The 19,742-nt window shown below is 33.5% G+C and overlaps 1 protein-coding gene and 1 pseudogene across 1 annotated transcript in view; both read right to left on the reverse strand.

The window, feature by feature from the left end:
- Positions 1-19,742, reverse strand: part of LOC148110721 (low-density lipoprotein receptor-related protein 1B-like) — an 851,096-nt gene that overhangs the window by 20,516 nt on the left and 810,838 nt on the right. Inside the window, exon 21 of the mRNA XM_087861868.1 lies at positions 16,670-16,852. Within this exon, the coding sequence (XP_087717994.1) occupies positions 16,670-16,852 (183 nt within the window). The remainder of the gene's footprint in view (positions 1-16,669; positions 16,853-19,742) is intronic.
- On the reverse strand, positions 14,399-14,539 carry LOC123783370 (U2 spliceosomal RNA; annotated as a pseudogene).

Genomic DNA, 19,742 nt, shown 5'->3' on the forward strand with positions numbered 1-19,742 from the left:
ACTTCAAGAAGCAGAGATCAATGAATTAGAAACCAGGAGCACAGTAGAGCAGATCAACAGAACTAGAAGCTGGTTCTTTGAAAGAATAAATAAGATCGATAAGCCACTGGCCAGACTTATTCAAAAAGAATAGAGAAAGGACCCAAATTAATAAAATTATGAATGAAAGGGGAGATATCACAACCAATACCAATGAAATAGGAAGGATCAGAAACTTTTATCAACAGCTTTATGCCAATAAATTAAACAACCTGGAATAAATGGATGCTTTCCTGGAAACCTATAAACTACCAAGTCTGAAACAGGAAGAAATTGATTATTTAAACAGACAAATTAATTATGAAGAGATTGAAGCAGTGATCAAAAACCTCCTGAAAAACAAGAGTCCAGGGCCTGACAGATTCCCCAGGGAATTCTACCAAACATTCAAAGAAGAAATAATACCTATTCTCCTGAAGCTGTTTCAAAAAATAGAAACAGAAGGAAAACTGCCAAACTCATTCTATGAGGCCAGTATTACCTTGATCCCCAAACCAGGCAAAGACCCCATCAAAAAAGAGAATTACAGACCGATTTCCCTGATGAATATGGATGCCAAAATTCTCAACAAGATCCTAGCTAATAGGATCCAACAGTACATTAAAAGGATTATCCATCAAGACCAAGTGGGATTCACCCCTGGGATGCAAGGGTGGTTCAACATTTGCAAATCGATCAGTGTGATAGATCATATCAACAAGAAAAGAGTCAAGAACCATATGATGCTCTCAATTGATGCAGAAAAAGCATTTGACAAAATACAGCATCCTTTCCCGATTAAAACCCTTCAGAGTGTAGGGACAGAGGGTACATTCCTCAATTTCGTAAAAACCATCTATGAAAAGCCTACAGCGAATATCATTCTCAATGGGGAAAAGCTGGAAGCCTTTCCCTTGAGATCAGGAACACGACAAGGATGCCCACCCTTACCATTATTATTCAACATAGTACTAGAAGTCCTTGCAACAGCAATCAGACAACAAAAAGGGATAAAAGGCATCCAAATTGGCAAAAAAGAAGTCAAACTGTCTCTCTTCACAGATGACATGATACTCTATAGAGAAAACCCAAAAGACTCCACCCCCAAACTACTAGAACTTATAGAGCAATTCCGTAATGTGGCGGGATACAAAATCAATGCTCAGAAAAAAGTTGCATTTCTATACACGAACAATGAGACTGAAGAAAGAGAAATTAGGGAATCCATTCCATTTATAATAGCACCAAAAATCATATGTTATCTCGGAATTAACTTAACCAGAGATGTAAAGGATCTATATTCTAGAAACTACAAATCACTCTTGAAAGACATTGAAGAAGACACAATAAGATGGAAAAATATTCCATGCTCATGGATCGGAAGAATAAACATTGTTAAAATGTCTATGCTACCCAGAGCAATCTACACTTTCAATGCCATCCCGATGAAAATACCAATGACATTTTTCAAAGAACTGGAACAAACAGCCCTTAACTTTGTGTGGAACCAGAAAAGGCCCCGAATAGCCAAGGAATTGTTGAAAAGGAAAAACAAAGCTGGGGCATCACGTTGCTGGATTTCAAGCTATACTACAAAGCTGTGATCACAAAGACAGCAAGGTACTGGCACAAAAACAGACACATAGACCAATGGAACAGAATAGAGAAACCAGAAACGGACCCTCAGCTCTTTGGGCAACTAATCTTTGACAAAGCAGGAAAAAAAATCCAGTGGAAAAAAGACAGTCTCTTCAATAAATGGTGCTGGGAAAATTGACAGTTACTTGCAAATGAATGAAACTTGACCACTCTCTCATGCCATACACAAAGATAAACTCCAAATGGATGAAAGACCTTGATGTGAGACAGGAATCCATCAAAATCCTACAGGAGAACATAGGCTGCAACCTCTCTGACATCGGCCACAGCAACGTTTTTCATGACACATCTCCAAAGGCAAGAGTAAAAATGAACTTGTGGGACTTCATCAAGATAAAAAGCTTCTGCACAGCCAAGGAAACAGTCAAAAAAAACCTAAGAGGCAGCCCATGGAATGGGAGAAGATATTTGCAAATGACACTACAGATAAAAGACTAGTGTCCAAGATCTACAAAGAACTTCTCAAACTCAATACACGGGAAACAAATAATCAAATCAAAAAATGGGCAGAAGATATGAACAGACACTCTTCCAATGAAGACATGCAAATGGCTAACAGACACATGAAAAAATGTGCATAATCATTAGCCGTCAGGGCAATTCAAATCAAAACCACCTTGAGATACCACCTTACACCAGTTAGAATGGCAAAAATGGACAAGGCAGGAAACAACAAATGTTGGAGAGGATGTGGAGAAAGGGGATCCCTCTTACACTGTTGCTGGGAATGCAAGTTGGTACAGCCACTTTGGAAAACAGTGTGGAGGTCTCTTAAAAAGTTAAAAATTGAGCTACCCTATGATCCAGAAATTGCATCACTGGGTATTTGCCCCAAAGATACAGATGTAGTGAAGAGAAGGGCCATACGTACCCCAGTGTTCATAGCAGCATTGTCCACAATAGCTAAATTGTGGAAGGAGCCAAGATGCCCTTCAACAGATGACTGGATTAAGAAGATGTGGTCCATGTATACAATGGAATATTACTCGGCCATCAGAAAGAACGATTACACAACATTTACAGCAACATGGATGGGACTGGAGGAGATTATGCTAAGTGAAATAAGTCAAGCAGAGAAAGACAGTTATCATATGGTTTCACTCATTTATGGAACATAAGAAATAGGAAGATTGGTAGGAGAAGGAAGGGAAGAATTAAGGGGGGGCGGTAAACAGAAGGGGGAATGAACCATGAGAGACTGTGGACTCTGGGAAACAAACTGAGGGCTTCAGAGGGGAGGGGGATGGGGGATTGGGATAGGCTGGTGATGGGTATTAAGGAGGGCACATATTGCATGGTGCACTGGGTGTTATACGCAAATGATGAATCATGGAACATTGTATCAAAAACTGGGGATGTACAGTATGGTGACTAATATAACAAAATAAAAATTATTTAAAAAAATCTTTAATGAAAAAGTAAACTAAAACAGCAATTTGATTCCATTTTTTCCCCTCTATCAGACTGGTTTAGATTTAAAAATTGGATAATGCAATGATAGATTTGGCAAGGTTGTGAGCAACATCCCCAATGTTGAGGGGGCTGCAAATGGGAATAATCTGTCTAGGACAATATTATGAAATCTAGCAAAGAATAAATGCATCAATTCTTCACCAAAGTAGTTCTAATTTTAGATTTTTTCTCATTAACAGGTTTGCCCAAATGGACAAGGATGCAATTCAAAGACATGTGTTGCTGCTTTGTATATATTAGCAAAAGACTGATAACTGCTTAAATCATTATTTCAAGACTGGTGACATCAATTACAATGCATCCATGAATTGAAATTATACACTTGAGTGAAAAAGAATGAGATAATTCTGCAAAAGGTAATATAAAACAATCTCCAAAACATACCAATAAAAAAGGCACAAAACCAAGTGCATGGTAGGTTTTCTTATATGTTAGAAGATATTTATGTGATTACCAATATCTAGGACTATAATTCCATACACATATCAATAGAAGTGTATGGACAGGTTTGTCTCTACATGAATTCTTTCTGGGAGGCTACATAAGAAACAGTTATTGCCTCTGGTGAGGAAGACTTGAGATGCTGGAAAACTAGTGTAGGAGAGGAGAATTTTTCACTAAATCCATTTGTGCTATTTATTTTCCTTCTACCATATTTCTGCATGACTTCCCCCCTCAAAAAAAATGAGCTAATTTTTAAAATGATGATGATGAAATGTATACACATGTGAGATAAAGTTTGATAGTTTCTACAGATGCATTATGAAAATTCTATGTTGAGGTGACTCTGTGACCTTCACTTCCCTAGGAACTTTAGGAAATCTAAGAAAGTCCTAAAACCCATTCCCTGTCACTAAAGAGTTTATAATGTAGTTAGCAGGACAAAGTCAATTCATGACATATAATTTTAGCCTAAAATATGGCATTCTGTACTTAAGTAATAAATTGTAGGGGGGTCATCTGCAAGTATAATAGAATGAAAGGAGAGTTTAAGATTATTAGAATAATTTCTATTTTTGTTGGTAAATCAAGATGCAATTTCCTTTCCTTTCTTTCTTTTTTCAGACTGTCTACTATGATATGATTAATTGCTTACTCTAGAATAATCTTAGAATTGTTTTAACAAGCATGTCCATAAACCATTATCAATCTTTTAGAGTCAGAACAGCAGTAAGACCTATTTTCTATCCCTGACCTAAATGCTGCCTGGAAAAAGTAAACGAAAATCATATTCAAATGACTAGTAATTTTAACTCAGACTATGTTACCAGAGATATGAATAAGTATTTTAGATAAAATTTACAAGTTTAGATAGCTCTCTCCTCTCCCTGATTTTTCAGGGGATGCTTGAAATGCAACTGCTTCTCCCTTTCTTGTTTGGTTTTAATACTTGCAAAAATGTGGATTAACAGGGTATACTAGGTATAAGTTTAAATTTCTAATTCATGACAATTAATTGGGGAAAACCTAAAAGCAAATATCTTAGTAAGTATGTTTAAAGAATGTTGATTTTTACTTGATTCATATTAAAACAAAACCTTACATAGTCAAGTCATTGGGTGTAATATTTTGAAAGAATAAATATTACATATTTCCTTGTTTAAACTCCCTCCATTATATATAAGAAACTTGAGACTTAGGGCAAATTTGTATTATGAAAATGAAAAAAAAAAGATTAATAATATTAAAATGTGTTATAGAAAATATAAGTATCCAATAACTAAAAAAATAAAATCTTTAAAAATAACTTTTAAATGTTCACATTTAAGTTCAGATAATCAAGTAAATTACATTGTCTTTACTAACTATACTTTAAAATTACATGCTGAAAATAGGTATTTATTATAAAGTTGAGTTTTTACGTAATCTTTTCTGACCTATTTATAATGATGTTTTCTATTGATAACTATGTGTACAAAAATGTTATGGAAACTGCAGTTTTGCCCTTTGAGCAAAGAGAATAGGAATGGACAAGTAACAAAGCAGCAACAACAAACAGAAATAATAATCAGTATGTTGGTATTATGACAACTAGTGAAATCACACACATATGCAAACATAAACACGCATAGTGAGGACATTATAAGGACTATTTTTAGTTGTGCTCGTTGAAATAGATAGTTTAGGATAAAAGCCAGTACAAAGTCAACAGCTATAGGGAAACTAAGAGTTTCTGGAATCATTAGAAATTGTACTGTTTTTCCAAAATAAAATTACATGATCAATTCTAGAGTTTCTCTTTCTCTGTTAAACTATTTTGGCCATTTCAAAAAATAGATTTATCATTTTGTAAACTGCTTGACTCATTATTATATCAATAAAATACATCATATGTTATAACAGGATAATTTTGTTCCTGGGATGTGACTGGCAGTTAATATTAAGAATATGAGTTTTGGGGCACCTGGGTGGCTCTGTCAGTTAAGCATCTGCCTTCAGCTCAGGTTATGATCTCACGGGCCCTAAGATCAACCCCCATGTCAGGCTCCTTGCTTGGCAGGGAGTCTGCTTCTCCTTCTCCCTCTGCCCCTCCCCACCCCCGCTCATGTTCTCTCTTGTTCTCTCTCTGTCTGAAATAAATAAGTAAAATCTTTAAAAAATATATATGAGTATGGGTGTGTCTGGGTGGCTCAGTTGGTTGGGCATCCAACTCTTGATTGGCTCCACTCATGATCTCAAGGTGTCAGTGTCAGGCTCTATGCTCATCAGGGAGTCTGCTTGAGGACTGCTCTTCCTCTTTCCCTCCCCCACTTGTGCTCTTTCTCCTTCTCTCTCTCAAGTAAATAAATAAACATTTTTTTAAAAAAGACTATGGATATGAAAAGAAGTGAATGTTTGAGAAAACCCAAATGGATTTACTCAATATAAGCATAATGTCTTTTTAAATTTCAATCTTTCAAAAAGTTTTTACACTACTGAATTTTAATACTACATACCTATTTATTTCTCTAACAACATTGGCTTCAATTCAATTCAGCAATTATTAATTGAGTATAAAGTGTTTGCCTAGCTACTGAAGAATGTAGAAAGATGGGAAAGACAAATTTCTGACCTTGTGGAGTACTAAGTTTAGTAGTGACAAATGTTCTACACTGACCATATTAAAAAAAAAAAAAAAGAATAAGATAAAAGCCATATAACAATCACAGAATGCCATGGAATTTCAAAAAGGTAGAAAATATATATGTCTGGAAGGTTGAGAACAAGATTTACTGAGATGTTATTGGAAAGGGGTCTTGAAGGGTGCCAGTGAATATTACAGATGGAAACAGAAAAAAAAAATCATATAGACAGCTGACTAAAGTATACAGTCTTAATATACCCTCTGCAAAACAAAAGGCAAGTAAAACAGAAAAAGAGAGATAATTTAGAAGCATGCTGACTACTCTTGCTACTCAACAAGAATATGCCAGGGCATAGATGGTTGAAGTAAATCAACTCTAATTTGGTCTTCTCTCCATTTCTGAGTAAATCCACTATAAAATTCTATTTTGGATATGTATTCCTTATTTTATGCTAATCATTATTTTCTTAATAGTATAGCTATATGTACATATTTTCATCAGAACTATATACACAGAACCAAGTATACTGAGTTTAATGGGTGATTTTCAATGGCCATTTTGAACACATGGGGAACTCTATGTAAAGTCATAAAGTCAGGAAAGGGTGGGACTTGCTCCAGAAGCAATAATAAGGCAGTTTAAAGTCACAGTTCATGAAATGTTGACTGCTAATTCATGAGGTGTCTCTTAATCTTAAACGATGGAGAATCATTGAAAGATTTTGGAAAGTATGTGCTCAGGTTACAGTTTACAAGGTCAGAAGGAGCCAAAGCTATGTGTACAATGGATTGAAGCCAATTATTGTCAGGGGAAAATACAGTAGCCCACACAGTGGTCTGAGGGACAGATTATGCAGGTTTACCATATGCTACGATATGTGAGTGGAAAGAGTTGAATGGGTGATGGTAGAGAAATTGTTGATGTAGCATCAGTAGGACCTAAAAAAATGATGACAATTTAGGCTGTCAAAAGGCACTTTCTGCTTTAAATCCAAATGTTTAGGGGATTGAAGATGTTTTAACATAAATAGAGAAATGTGGGAAAATTTCTGGCTTCAGAGAAAAAGTGGGATGTTCAGCATAGCATTGGGAAAAAAATGAGTTTGAAGTGTGGGGTGAATTCCAGTAATAGGGATTTGGGAAACATTTACCTGGAAGTGATGGTTGAAACTTTGGGAACAGAGAGATTGCTAAGAATACCTTGCAGAAAGATGAGAAGGAGCAAAACAAATAAGAGAAAAATCTACACAATGTCTGAAAAACATTATGCATTCAACAAGGTTTTTTTGTTGTTGTTGTTTTGTTTTGTTTTGTTTTGTTTTGTTTTACCTTAAGTGTAAGGCGCAGGCAACGAAAAGTGACATTAAAAAAAAAGGAATCTAAATGGTAATGAATTGAGGACAATCCATATGAGAGTTCATAAGAAAAGGTTTCAAAGAGAGGACATGTATTACAGAGAAAGGTCAAATCTTACAGAGAAAGAAGTATTAATAGTCAAAGTTATCATTCATCAAGCTAATATTGTGTTCTAGGCACTGACTACGTTCTATCTATGATGATGATGATGATGATGATGATGATGATGATGATGATGATATCATTATCAACATCATCATTATCTCTATTTTACAGATTAGAAAATTGAAACTTGGAGAGGTTTGGTAATTTATCTGAACTCACATAGTTATCATCCCTGGTGACCACTGAAACAGCAATTTCCATCAAAGGTAGAGATAGGGTGTTAGACTGCAAAAGGTGAAGGAATGAATGAGTGAGAGAAAGACATCTAGATGCACCACACAAGATTATTTGATGAAGGGAAGGAAGACAGAAAAATTTAATAAAATCAAAAAAATGTTCTTGAGGTTACTGAACTAGATATTTTATAGAGAGGAAGAAAAATTAATATGGAGAAAAAAATTGAAAACATAAGCAAGAAAAGTGACTAAAGTACCATAGGAAGTAAGAAGTCATAGGATCAATATAAAGAAAAGCCTTTCTGGGAAAAATATTTTCCTCTTCAGTCGGGATTGAAGAGAACAGAAATAGCGTACAGCAAATGTTTAAAACTGCCACTAGGAGAAATCAAAAGAGAAATATATAAGGCTAATAAGCAATATGCTAAGTGCTTTACTAGTTTCACAACACATAGACAATGGAGAGCTTGCCACATTATTTTCATCAGAAATAAGTTAAACTATTGCATAGGGTTGGTTATAGTGGGGGTGGTGGTGGAAAGTGCTGTATTTAGAAATTCTTCATAAACAATTCATCACATAATTCCAACAAAATCACTCTTTTACTATAAGAAATTTTTGGTTCTAATTATTCCAAATTGCTTTTAAACAATGATTAAATTCACTATTTCACTTTGTATTTACTGATACAACAATGGGGAAGGAAAACAAAAAAATGTAATCACAGAAAAGAGTAACACTTTGCCATTCGCAGAAGCCCACAGAGGATTTTCATTACACAGAGGATCACCACAGAGCAAGCTGTTTGGGAAGCCAATGTCAGAGTTAAATCCCCATGTGTGTCAGTTAGTTTTGCTACATTCTTTTGCTACATTCTTTTGCTAAAGAGCATTTAATCCTTAATTCTTAACCTTACCCTAGGACCTGAATTGAAAATATATGTTGCTTTTTCCAATGGAATCTTGAGTGAAAATCATATGGGTCAGCCCCAATCTACCATCACTTCCAGAAAAACAGTCAATCGTAAGAAGGGACTGTACAAGTATGACACTGCCTCACTCTTTTTCCCTAGTCATCCATTCCCCCTATTCAGAGACAAACATTGATAACAAGTTCTTGTGAATTCTCTAGAAATACGTTTTTATTATAAAAAGAATACTTTTATTTAAAAAAAGTATTATATACTATGCTCCCTATTGTTTTCCTTCACTTTCTACTCAACACTTAATTACAAGAAATGTCCATGTCCATGTCCATGTATTACAGCAATTTCCAATCTTTAATGTTTCTGCAAGGTATTCTATATGGATATACCATAATGTAACCATTTAGTGCACTATTTGGGCCTATTTAGGTTGTTTGTAACACTTAGCTATTAAAAGCAATTTAGCAATGGATAGCAATATCAAAGATGTTCAACATCATATGTCATTAGGGAAATACAAATTAAAACAACAATGAGATATCACCTCACACTTATTAGAATGATGCAAAACCAAAACACTGATACACCAAATGCTGGTGAGGATACGGAGCAAGAGGAATTCCTTATTCATTGCTGGTGGGAATGCAAAATTGTTTGGCCACTGAGGAAGACAGTATGGCAGTTTCTTAAAAAATTAAACAGACTTTTACCATATGATTCAGCAATTGTGCTCTGTGGTATTTACTCAAATGAGTTGAAAATTCATGTCTGCACAAAAACCTATACACAGATATTTATAGTAGATGTTTATATCATAATTGCCAAAACTTGGAAGCAACCAAGATATCTCTCAATAGATGAATGGATTAAAAAAAAAAAAGTGGTACATCCAGACAACGGGATGTTGTTCATTACTAAAAAGAAATAAACTCTCAAGACATGAAAAGACATGGAGGGAAATTAAATGCATATTACTAAGTGAAAGAAGAAGCCAGTCTGAAAGGGTTACATACTAATGATTCCAACTATATCATACCTAGAAACAGCAAAACTACAGAGATAGTAATAACATCAGTGGTTGCTGAGGATTGGGGGAAAGGGGATATGAATAGGCAGAGCATAGAGGATTTATAGGGCAGTGAAACCACTCTATGATACCATGGTGGCACAGGGCACATCATTACACATTTGTCCAAATCCATAGTTTGTACAATACCAAGAGTAAATAATAATGTAAATTATGAACTTTGGGTGATGTGTCAAACTAGCAATGCAAGTTCATCAACTGTAATAAATTATTCTGCTGTGAGATGCTATTAGTAAAAGAAGTTGTGTGTGTAGAGGTAATGGGGTATATGGGAACTCTGTTCTTTCCTCTCACTTTCTTTATGAAAGTAAAACTGTTCTAAAAATTAAGTCTACTAAAAAAAAAAGGCTTTCACAGAATTTAATTGTGCAGTATATACCATGTCATTCAGTTCTAAATATTTAAACATATATACTAGGGTTTCTGTATTAATATGTTGATTATTTTGAAATATGATTTAGATTTCATATTCATGGTCTTCTAATTTTTTTTAAGGTTTCATTTATTTATTTGAAAAAGAGAGTGAGCAGGAGCAGGGGGAGGGGCAGAGGAAGAGGGAGAAGCAGATTCTCCACTGAGCTGGGAACCTGACATAGGGCTCGATCCCAGGACCCTGGGATCATGACCAGAGCCAAAGGCAGACACTTAACCAACTGACCCACCCAGGTGCCCTGGCTTTCTAATCTTTTTGATGCTGAATTCTAATTTGACTTTTGTGTTTGGAGAATGTTTTCTGTACATTGTTAATTATTTGGGGTACAGGTAAGGTTATCTATATACTTATTGACTTAAGCTTATTGAATGCATTATTCAAATCTTTAAAAAAATACAATTTAAATGAATATCTTTGTACACATCACTCCTCCAATGCATTAAGTATATTTGTAGGATAAATTCTTACAGTGGAATCGTGAAAGTGTATTCACATTTTAAACATAGATACATATTGCTAAATGGACTTCCTTATAGTTTCATCACTGTTTACTGACATCAGTGTCTGCTTCATCTACTCTCACCACCATAGGGTATTTTACTGGTTTTGTTAATAATCACCAATCTGATTTTGAAAAAAAAAGAATGCAGGGACACCTGGGTGACTGTTACCAAAATAAATATTATTTGAAAGTTTATCTAAATTTATTATACTTTTGTAAATTGAGTTTTAATTACATGTAGTTTTGTAAATTTAGAATATAACACTTTTAACATTATTATTTTTTGTTTCAGTTCCTCTAGTTGAAGATGGCAAACTACTAGAAATTACTAAAAACAAACCTAAACAGTCATTATTCAAGATTCACAAAACTAACAATACACTAAATATAAATGATTAAAGTTTCAGATGATGTCTTTGGTGATTTTATAGCATTTATACTTCTGAAGTTATTGAAGGTTAAAAAATCACTAAGAGTTTGGGACATCACATATAAATGTGGAAAATTATAAATTTTCCCTTTGAGAAATGTTTTATTTATATTCCATATGTTCTGATATGTACAAATCTTTATTTTCTAAAATTTCTACAATTTCAGTTTGATCCCCTCTAGAATTAAGATAATGAGTGTTTTTATTATTAAAGTTCCAAATGTAAGGGTGGTTTTACTCTTAATAATTATTAGAATTATTATACTATGATCAGGAAATTTTGTCTGCATCACTTCTACTTTGTGGAATTTATTGAAGTTGCTTGTGACAATAAATGCTTATTTTAAAAAAATCTTTCATGAGCCTTATAAAACAAGGCTCATTTTTTGACTTCTAAGAATAGAATTATATTTTTATTAATTTGTTCTAAGCATTAATTTTTCAGATCTTCTACATCCTTGCTTATTTTTCTTCCATTTGATTTTTCATGGGCTAGAATAAATGAGTAAAATTTCTTGCTTCTAATATGGTTTTCTTATTGTGGTTCCTGTATTTTTGCTATATAAAACTTGATAGTATATTTTTTAACGTAAGATATTTAGACTACAAAATCTTTATTGAAGATTGCATTTTTATCATTAAATTGTTTGCTTGGTTTTGTTGTTGCTGTTAGTCTCATCAATATTTTATTCTGGTCCCTAAGCTTATCTCTCTCATTTTGTCACTAAATTCTATTTTCTTATTACCTTTAATAATTTTCTTTGTGAGGCTTTCTGTGGAAAAATGCCATGTACTTTGTATGACTAAATTATCTGGAATAATATTTTATCTGGGTATAGAATATTAGCCTGAAAGTGTTTTTCCCTCAGCTTCTTATTATTCCATTTTTTTTTTTTTTTGTGGCATTTCTTAATATCTTCTTAGATAATCTGATTTTCTTTCTGGTAGCTTCAGTATCTGATGATCTGCAATTTCAAAATGACTTATAGAACTTTGGGTTAATTTCATTAATTTTACCCAAAAGTCTGAATGTACTTCTTTATGAGGAATCAAGTTCTTCAATTTAGAGAAAACTTAGTTATTGTGTGTGTGTGTGTGTGTGTGTGTGTGTGTGTGTCCTTCTGTTAATGCCTATATTCTCTCATGTAATTTCTTTAAGTATCTGTTGTGGCCTTCCAACATAGATCTTAACTACTCTTTCTTTTTTATTTCTCTTTTCTTTTTCTATGATGTTTCTGAGTAAACTATATAGTATTATTTTCCAATTTGCTTTCTCTGTGCCCAGCCTAGAGTTTATTTAAAGTTCCATGTTGGTATATTCATTCTCAAGTCTAGTAAGCATCATTTTCCAACATTTTCTGTTATAATTATTCTGCTCATCATATTTATATCTATATCTATATCTATATCTATATCTATATCTATATCTATGTAGGTATATTCTTGTTCATGTTAGGGAATTTCTTTTTTATTTTTTTTTCACTTTGAGGCTATCAAACATACTTATTTTAATTCTTTTTTTTTTTAGATCTGTCATTTAAACATCTCATTTTCATTTAATCTTGAGTAAATTCATTTTATGATTGATTTTTGATGGCTGGTTTTACTAGAGATGGTTTTCTTCATGGATTTTAGAAATTTCTTTTCAATCTCATCTTGGATAGGAATTTTCAATTTTCTCTCTGACTTTATGTGTTTACTTATCACTATGTACAGGTATTGCTGCTTCTAGTTCAGCCCACTCCATCACTGCCCCACTCTTGGTTCAAAAATACATCTCGTTTTTGTCTTTTTATCACTTTCAGTCCCTAAGTTATCTAGAGGCTTGACTTGATTGCCATGACTATGTCCTCCTATCTTTTTAGGCACACAACTTCATTTAACTAACCATCCTAGGAAGCAACTAGCAGTAATTTTTTCCCCCTCTTTTCAAAAGCAAAGGGGTCCCATTCCAGTTTCTGATTCTCAGCAGTGAGCCTGGCTCCAGTCTCCAACTTCATGTGGGACAGCTTTACTTCCCATTCAACCTAAGATCTGAACACCTGTTCATCTCTACTGGCCTCCAAATCCAATCCAATCAGACATCCAGATTCAACCAGCTCACCATTTGTTATTCTATTTTATTTCAATTCATCAGAGATATATTTTATCAATATGGCAATATCTCTCTCATTTTCTCCTATAGTTTATCATCATTATTATCCGTTTTTAACAGAGAGAAAGGATTCAAAGTGTGAATTTAAAATTACATCTTTATGAATTTTTTCTTAAGACTTCTTAATGACATTAGAGTAGTTCATTGTGTGAATGCACTATAACTATTAAGTAGTTCCCCATTTATTTATTTATTTATTTATTTATTTATTTATTTGAGAGAGAGAGTGAGAGAGAATACGAGAAGGGTGAGGTTCAGAGGGAGTAGCAGACTTCCTGCTGAGTGGGGAGCCCCACACCAGACTCGATCCTGGGACCCGATCCTGGGACTCTAAGATCACGACCTGAGCGGAAGGCAGATGCTTAACTGACTGAGCCACCCAGGAGCCCTATTCCTTTTGGTCTTTATGTGAATTTCTCAAAGTGAAAAGTTTGGGCCAAATTTATATTCTTACCAACAGCTGGAGGGCCTATTTTCCCCATAGTCTTGCCATCATTGTATAATATCAAATATTTATTTTCTTTTGTCCAATATGAAGAATGCATCTCTGGGGTTCTTTTCCATGAGAGGTGGACATGAAATTTCTTCCCCTGATTCCTCAACAGTAATATAACTGCAATTTGTTGGTCTGGGTGTGAGAGACCAGATATGAGAGAGTATACTGCTTGGTCAAAGTTAGGTTCTTTGAAATTAGAAGCTCTTATTTATTTATTTATTTATTTATTTATTTATTTATTTAATTTATTTATTTATTTATTTATTTGCATTTAGATATTAATGAGTGTACATATTTTAATTTAGCTCACATTATCTTCTTTATAGGAATAAAGTAACTTATTAATCTGCCTAGACTTTTACTCTAATACATGGCAATTAATGTATAAAAGAAAGGCCACTGTAACCACCAAATATAAACTGATTATCCTGAAAACTTTTAAATGCTTAAGCTAGCATTTGGAAGTCTTAAAAAAATAAATACAAACCCTGAATTCAGCATCTAGGGTAGTTTGAAGGTCTTTTAACTTGTAAGGCTACTACTTTAAACTGATAAGAACAAATACTATACTTGATCTTAACCAAAAGGCCAAGAAGTGAATGGGCTACTAATTTAATTAAAGGAAATTTAAAAATATCAAAAACATTATAGACATGTACATATATTTAACCTAATATTTATATATATGGATCTCTTTAATATCTGCAATATTCATAAATATGCATATGTAATTATGAGTTAGAACTCCTCAAAGAGTTTAATACATTGTGGTTACTATACTTAAGCCACAGATTAAATCAGAATCAGATTGATGGTTAAATTCTTACCTTTCACATTTTGCTTTTATTTTTTATTTTATTTTTATTTGTGTGAGTGTGAGAGAGCACTTAAGTTCTACTCTTTTAGCAAATTTCAGTTATACAATACAGTATTATCAACTATTATCATGTTATACTGTATTTCCCTCTGATAATGCAACATAAATTTTATTTCAGTTCTGCTTTTTTACATTAAATTTTGTTTTACATGGTGACTATTTGATACATACATGTGATGTTTCATTAAAAACACTATTAAATGGATAATCCGAATCCCAAGTCAACACACATAAAATTGTCTCTCAGAATCTAATTCTCCAAAAAGATCCAGTGTATGGAATCAAAATACACTACCCTCCAAATATGCTACTTTTACATAAGGATTATTTTGAGCTGAAAGCATTTGAAGTTCAAAAGATATAGAAAGAAGCCTTCTATAGCTTCCCTTATCTGACTATAAGCATAAATCTTCTGAGAAATGAGGACTGCCATAAATCCTTTTTTAGGGAAGTTTTATAGCAATGGAGAAAATAGAAAATCAGTGCCACTATGGACCTGCACACATTTTATTAACTAGCCTTTATCTTCCATTAGTTCCCCCATTTATTTACCTAACTACAACTTGCCATCCCTGTAAACTCAAAGTCCTTTTCCTTTCTTTTGCCACTGTTCCACAAATTTACTATTGTTTGCTAAGTTTCTATATAAGTCAAAATTCCAACCACCGCCTGGAGTGGTTGGAAACTCATCACTAAGTTTTCCTATGTGCATGTATGGTGTATGTATATATAAACTTTTTCTTTCTTTTTCTTATTAATCTATCTGTTGTCTGTCTAATTTAAAGGGCCCCAGCCAATGAATCTGATGTGGTATAGAAAAGGTTTTTCTTCCTTACATTATTATTTAACATGTTATTCATCTATTAAATTTCAATCAATATAGTATGTTCCAAAAATATAATTTCTAAATTTAAAGTCACATTTTTTAACCAATAACTCCCAAACCAAGACAATGTAACAACTGAAAAGAGTCACATAATTGTAAAAAAATATTGTTGGAAAAGTAACCATTTTGAAAACACAACTCCCTCATCAAGAATGAGCAGGAGTACTTATTTCTCTATGCCCATGTCAGCTTATATTTCTCTCTTTATTACTTAGTCAAATGCTTAATTGTAACCAGGAAGTGTGTCCAAATAAAGAAACACATTTTCTTTTTATATCTTTAGATGGTTTATTATGTCAGGTAGAACCTACTCCATGTAGAAAAACAAAATGGAACAGTCATCGTAATAGAATAACATCACAATAAAAAAGCCTCAGTGACTTTCAAAACAATTCAAAAGTTTGAATGACAGTCATCACCTTTATCTTAATGAAATCTAGCAACAGCACAATTGCATTTAGGAATCTACTGTACTTGAAAATAAATGTATATAATTCTGCCTTTCCATTCTATTCATCTTCATGAAATTTTAGGGTGAGGATTTATCTGTGGAAAGAGGAATACTATCTGTGGGTTAAGCACACTTAATCTCTTTCTGGAGCCTGAAATTGCAGACTCTGAATCCAGATTGCATGGTTTCAAATCTCAATTCTGTCATGCTGGTTCTCTTGACTTTTTTTAACTTGAGCATGTTAAAAACTCTTCTGGGCTTCAGTTTTTTCACTGTGAGTTGGGATGATGAAATGAGTTCATGGTGAAAACATTCTTTAGCACTGTGCTGGGCCCATAGACAGTTCTCCATAAATGTTAGCTAGTATCATCATCACATGTGGAATGTGAGCAAATTTACTAGAAACACAAGAACGCTTCTTACGCATATAAGATATACACTGAGTATAAGATATACACAAAAGGATTCTAGCTCCAGGAAAGCCCAAGTTAGAAGCTGAACCAAGGTACTGCTTACCTGTACTTCGACAGGAAAACTTGGTTTTGTGATCACACAGCCGTAACGTCCCATTGCAGCCTTTTTCATCACTACCATCTTCACAATCTTTTTCCCCATCACAGCGCCACAGATCAGGAATGCAATTTCCATCAGGATGGCACTGAAATTCATTCCCATTACATCCAGCAGGAGAACGAATCTCTTAAATTGAAATGAGGGAGGGAGAGGCAGAGGGGGAGAGATAGGAGAGAAATTATTATTTTACTTGATAATTTTTTCACTTTTTTTTTCTTCTCAGGCATTGGTATGCTGCCAGAGAGAATATACTTTCACTTTAGTTGTTTAATAGCTGTAATACTCTCTGATATTTGCAAATTCATTTTAGAAACATTAATGATTAGGGGAAATGATGTCTCTTGCCTCCTACAGAATTCCTAAAAGTGCCACATACATTAGGAAAAAGAAAGATATGTAGATATTCTGTTGTGATGTGTATTAGAAACTCAAGAATGAGATCATTAAAGGGCTTTTCACTATGGCATATAAAAGAGATTTCATACTCTACACTAAATGTTAAGACTTTGGTTGGTCTTTTGATATTTCTTTAGACAACTTCTTTCAAAAATCCTAAGTACTTTCAGATTAACGATATCTTTGAAGAATAATCTCAAATTTTGAAAAAAAAACAAACGAAAAACTCCAGATATTAAACAAATTTTTTAGGACATAAGATTTCAATTCTAGAATGAGAATAGACACACATAAGAATTTAATGAGGTACTGCGCATTCAAGTTTGTAACTTATAAATTAATAATTCATACAGTTTCCAGCTAATGGTATTCTTCAAAACCTGTTGACTAAAAACATAGGTTAAATTCTACAGGTAAGCATAAGCAAGAATAAGGAAGCATAATGTTGGGAATATGGATGCTTTACAATGTAACAATTGAATATGACTATCATTAACGCTATTTTAAATTTTTATTAATATCTAATAATATGAAATATCATATTAATCAGTATCTCCAAATTCTGTTATAAAATAGATTTTAGTATGTATTTTTCTAAATTGAAGTTTTACTGTAATAAACTTATTGCTTATTTCATACAGGTATATCAGCAATTTATCTACATTGCATTTAGAATAGCAATTAATCTATATCATTATGATAAATTTGAAACAGTTTCAGATGAGTTACCCATTACTTAAAGCTGGTTTGGTAGGAATCATGTGGTTATGAGTTATGATTAAATTCACTTGAGGTCAAAGCTAACAATATCATTTATACCACCAAGGCAGTTACTTAATCTTTTTAGACCCCTAGAAAGTGAAGAGTCTACAGGGTTGTTGTGAGGAATAAATTGAATATCTGTAATTATTTTAACTACAAAAATTTGTTATTTTTGCTGTTATTTTCTATGATATAAATATTCATTTCCTGAATTTTTCTCAATTTAAACACTTTCAAAAGCTATGATATGTCAGGTAATACAATATTATAAAGATGCACAAAATAAACTTACCTCTACTCCTTAAGTATTTCTAGAGCAGTAACAGCAGGAACAAAAATATATAAAACGAGCCCCGCCAAAGCAGGGATAAAGTTCTTTTGGTAGAACATAGCTGTTTCAATTCCCAGAAAATCTATAGGATTAATTTTTTAAAGTAACCACTGCACAGAACACTTCTACTCATCACACCCAATTTACAGAGAAGGCATTGAGTTTAGGATGGTTCAAAGTCCCTTCCAGAAAGAGACTTTCTTTTTCTACTTTTCTAGTCATGCAAATCATTCTGACTTTGGGTATATAGAGTCTTCATGATTAAACAAAATGCTTGCGGGGATGCCTGGGTTCCTCAGTTGATTAAGCAGCTGCCTTTGGCTCAGGTCATAATCCCAGGGTTGTGGGACTGAGTCCCACATTGGGCTCCTTGCTCAGTGGGGAGCCTGCTTCTCTCTCTGCCTGCCGCTTCCCCTGCCTGTGCGTGTGTTCTCTCTCTCTGACAAATAAATAATAAAATCTAAAATAAATAAATAAATAAACAAACAAACAAAATGCTTGCTTCCACTCACACAGTCAACAAAGATGGTAGAGTCTGTGCACATTCAGAAGATATATATGGAAGGTGATCTAGCAAACTCCCACCTTATTTAATTTGTTATCTGTGGAGTGTACCATTTAGCAGTACGGCCTAACTACTATAGCGGTAAAGAGTGCTGGGACAGGTCTATAAATAAGATATTGTGAAGTCTTCAAACCTGGATTCTTTTTAAAGGTTATTTGAGAATCCTGTGATTTCAATATTCAAGAAGAGCAAAGGAGACAAATCAAATGCAGTTCTAAGACCCAGTCAGCTCTTAAAGTGATTCTATGGTGAGGGGGCCACCAGTGATGCAGCAGTGAAATGGCCTTTGTTCTTTTACTTACTACTTAAACTTCCTTGAAAACAAAACACAAAATTTGGCTCAGCTGAATTTTATAACCTGTAGTATGAGCTCAGCCAATGATGTATAAAAGTTGTATTTCAGGTAATTGTCACTCAGTGATTCCAAATACTTAATAACGAAGGTATAGTCTATTGATTTTTCTACATTCTGTAAAATAAGAGTTGAAGACTGGCAGCTCATATATTGAATCTGTCCCTCACTATGTCTAGTTTGGCACACATACTATTGACCTCTTAAAATCTGAAGATTTCCTACAAAAATATCTAGATTTTCCAGTTCCTTGAAAAGTAAGATTCTTGGGCTACCATCCTTGCAAGGTAACAACTGCTACCTGCTTTATATGAGGCATTATAATACATTACATATATTAACATATGTATATGTATATATAGAATGTAAATAAAACATTATATATATTAACACCTTTCTGTTATAATGAAGAGATGGAGATACTCATTTTTATTGTATTTTCCCTATTGGATTTTTTTTTCCTTGGTGGAGGGGATAGTAGGGCAACTGCAAACTATATTTGCTTTTGTTTTCGAATCTACCTCTGAAAAGCTGTAGGGAAAATTTGGTTTCACTCTTGCTTCAATATTAGTACTAATTTTACTCTCTTGTGCAAATTAGCATTCCTTCT

The sequence above is a fragment of the Ursus americanus genome, chromosome 1 (assembly GCF_024610735.1).
Source record: "Ursus americanus isolate L20-20 chromosome 1, mUrsAme1.1.p, whole genome shotgun sequence".
Taxonomy (NCBI): Eukaryota; Metazoa; Chordata; class Mammalia; order Carnivora; family Ursidae; genus Ursus; species Ursus americanus.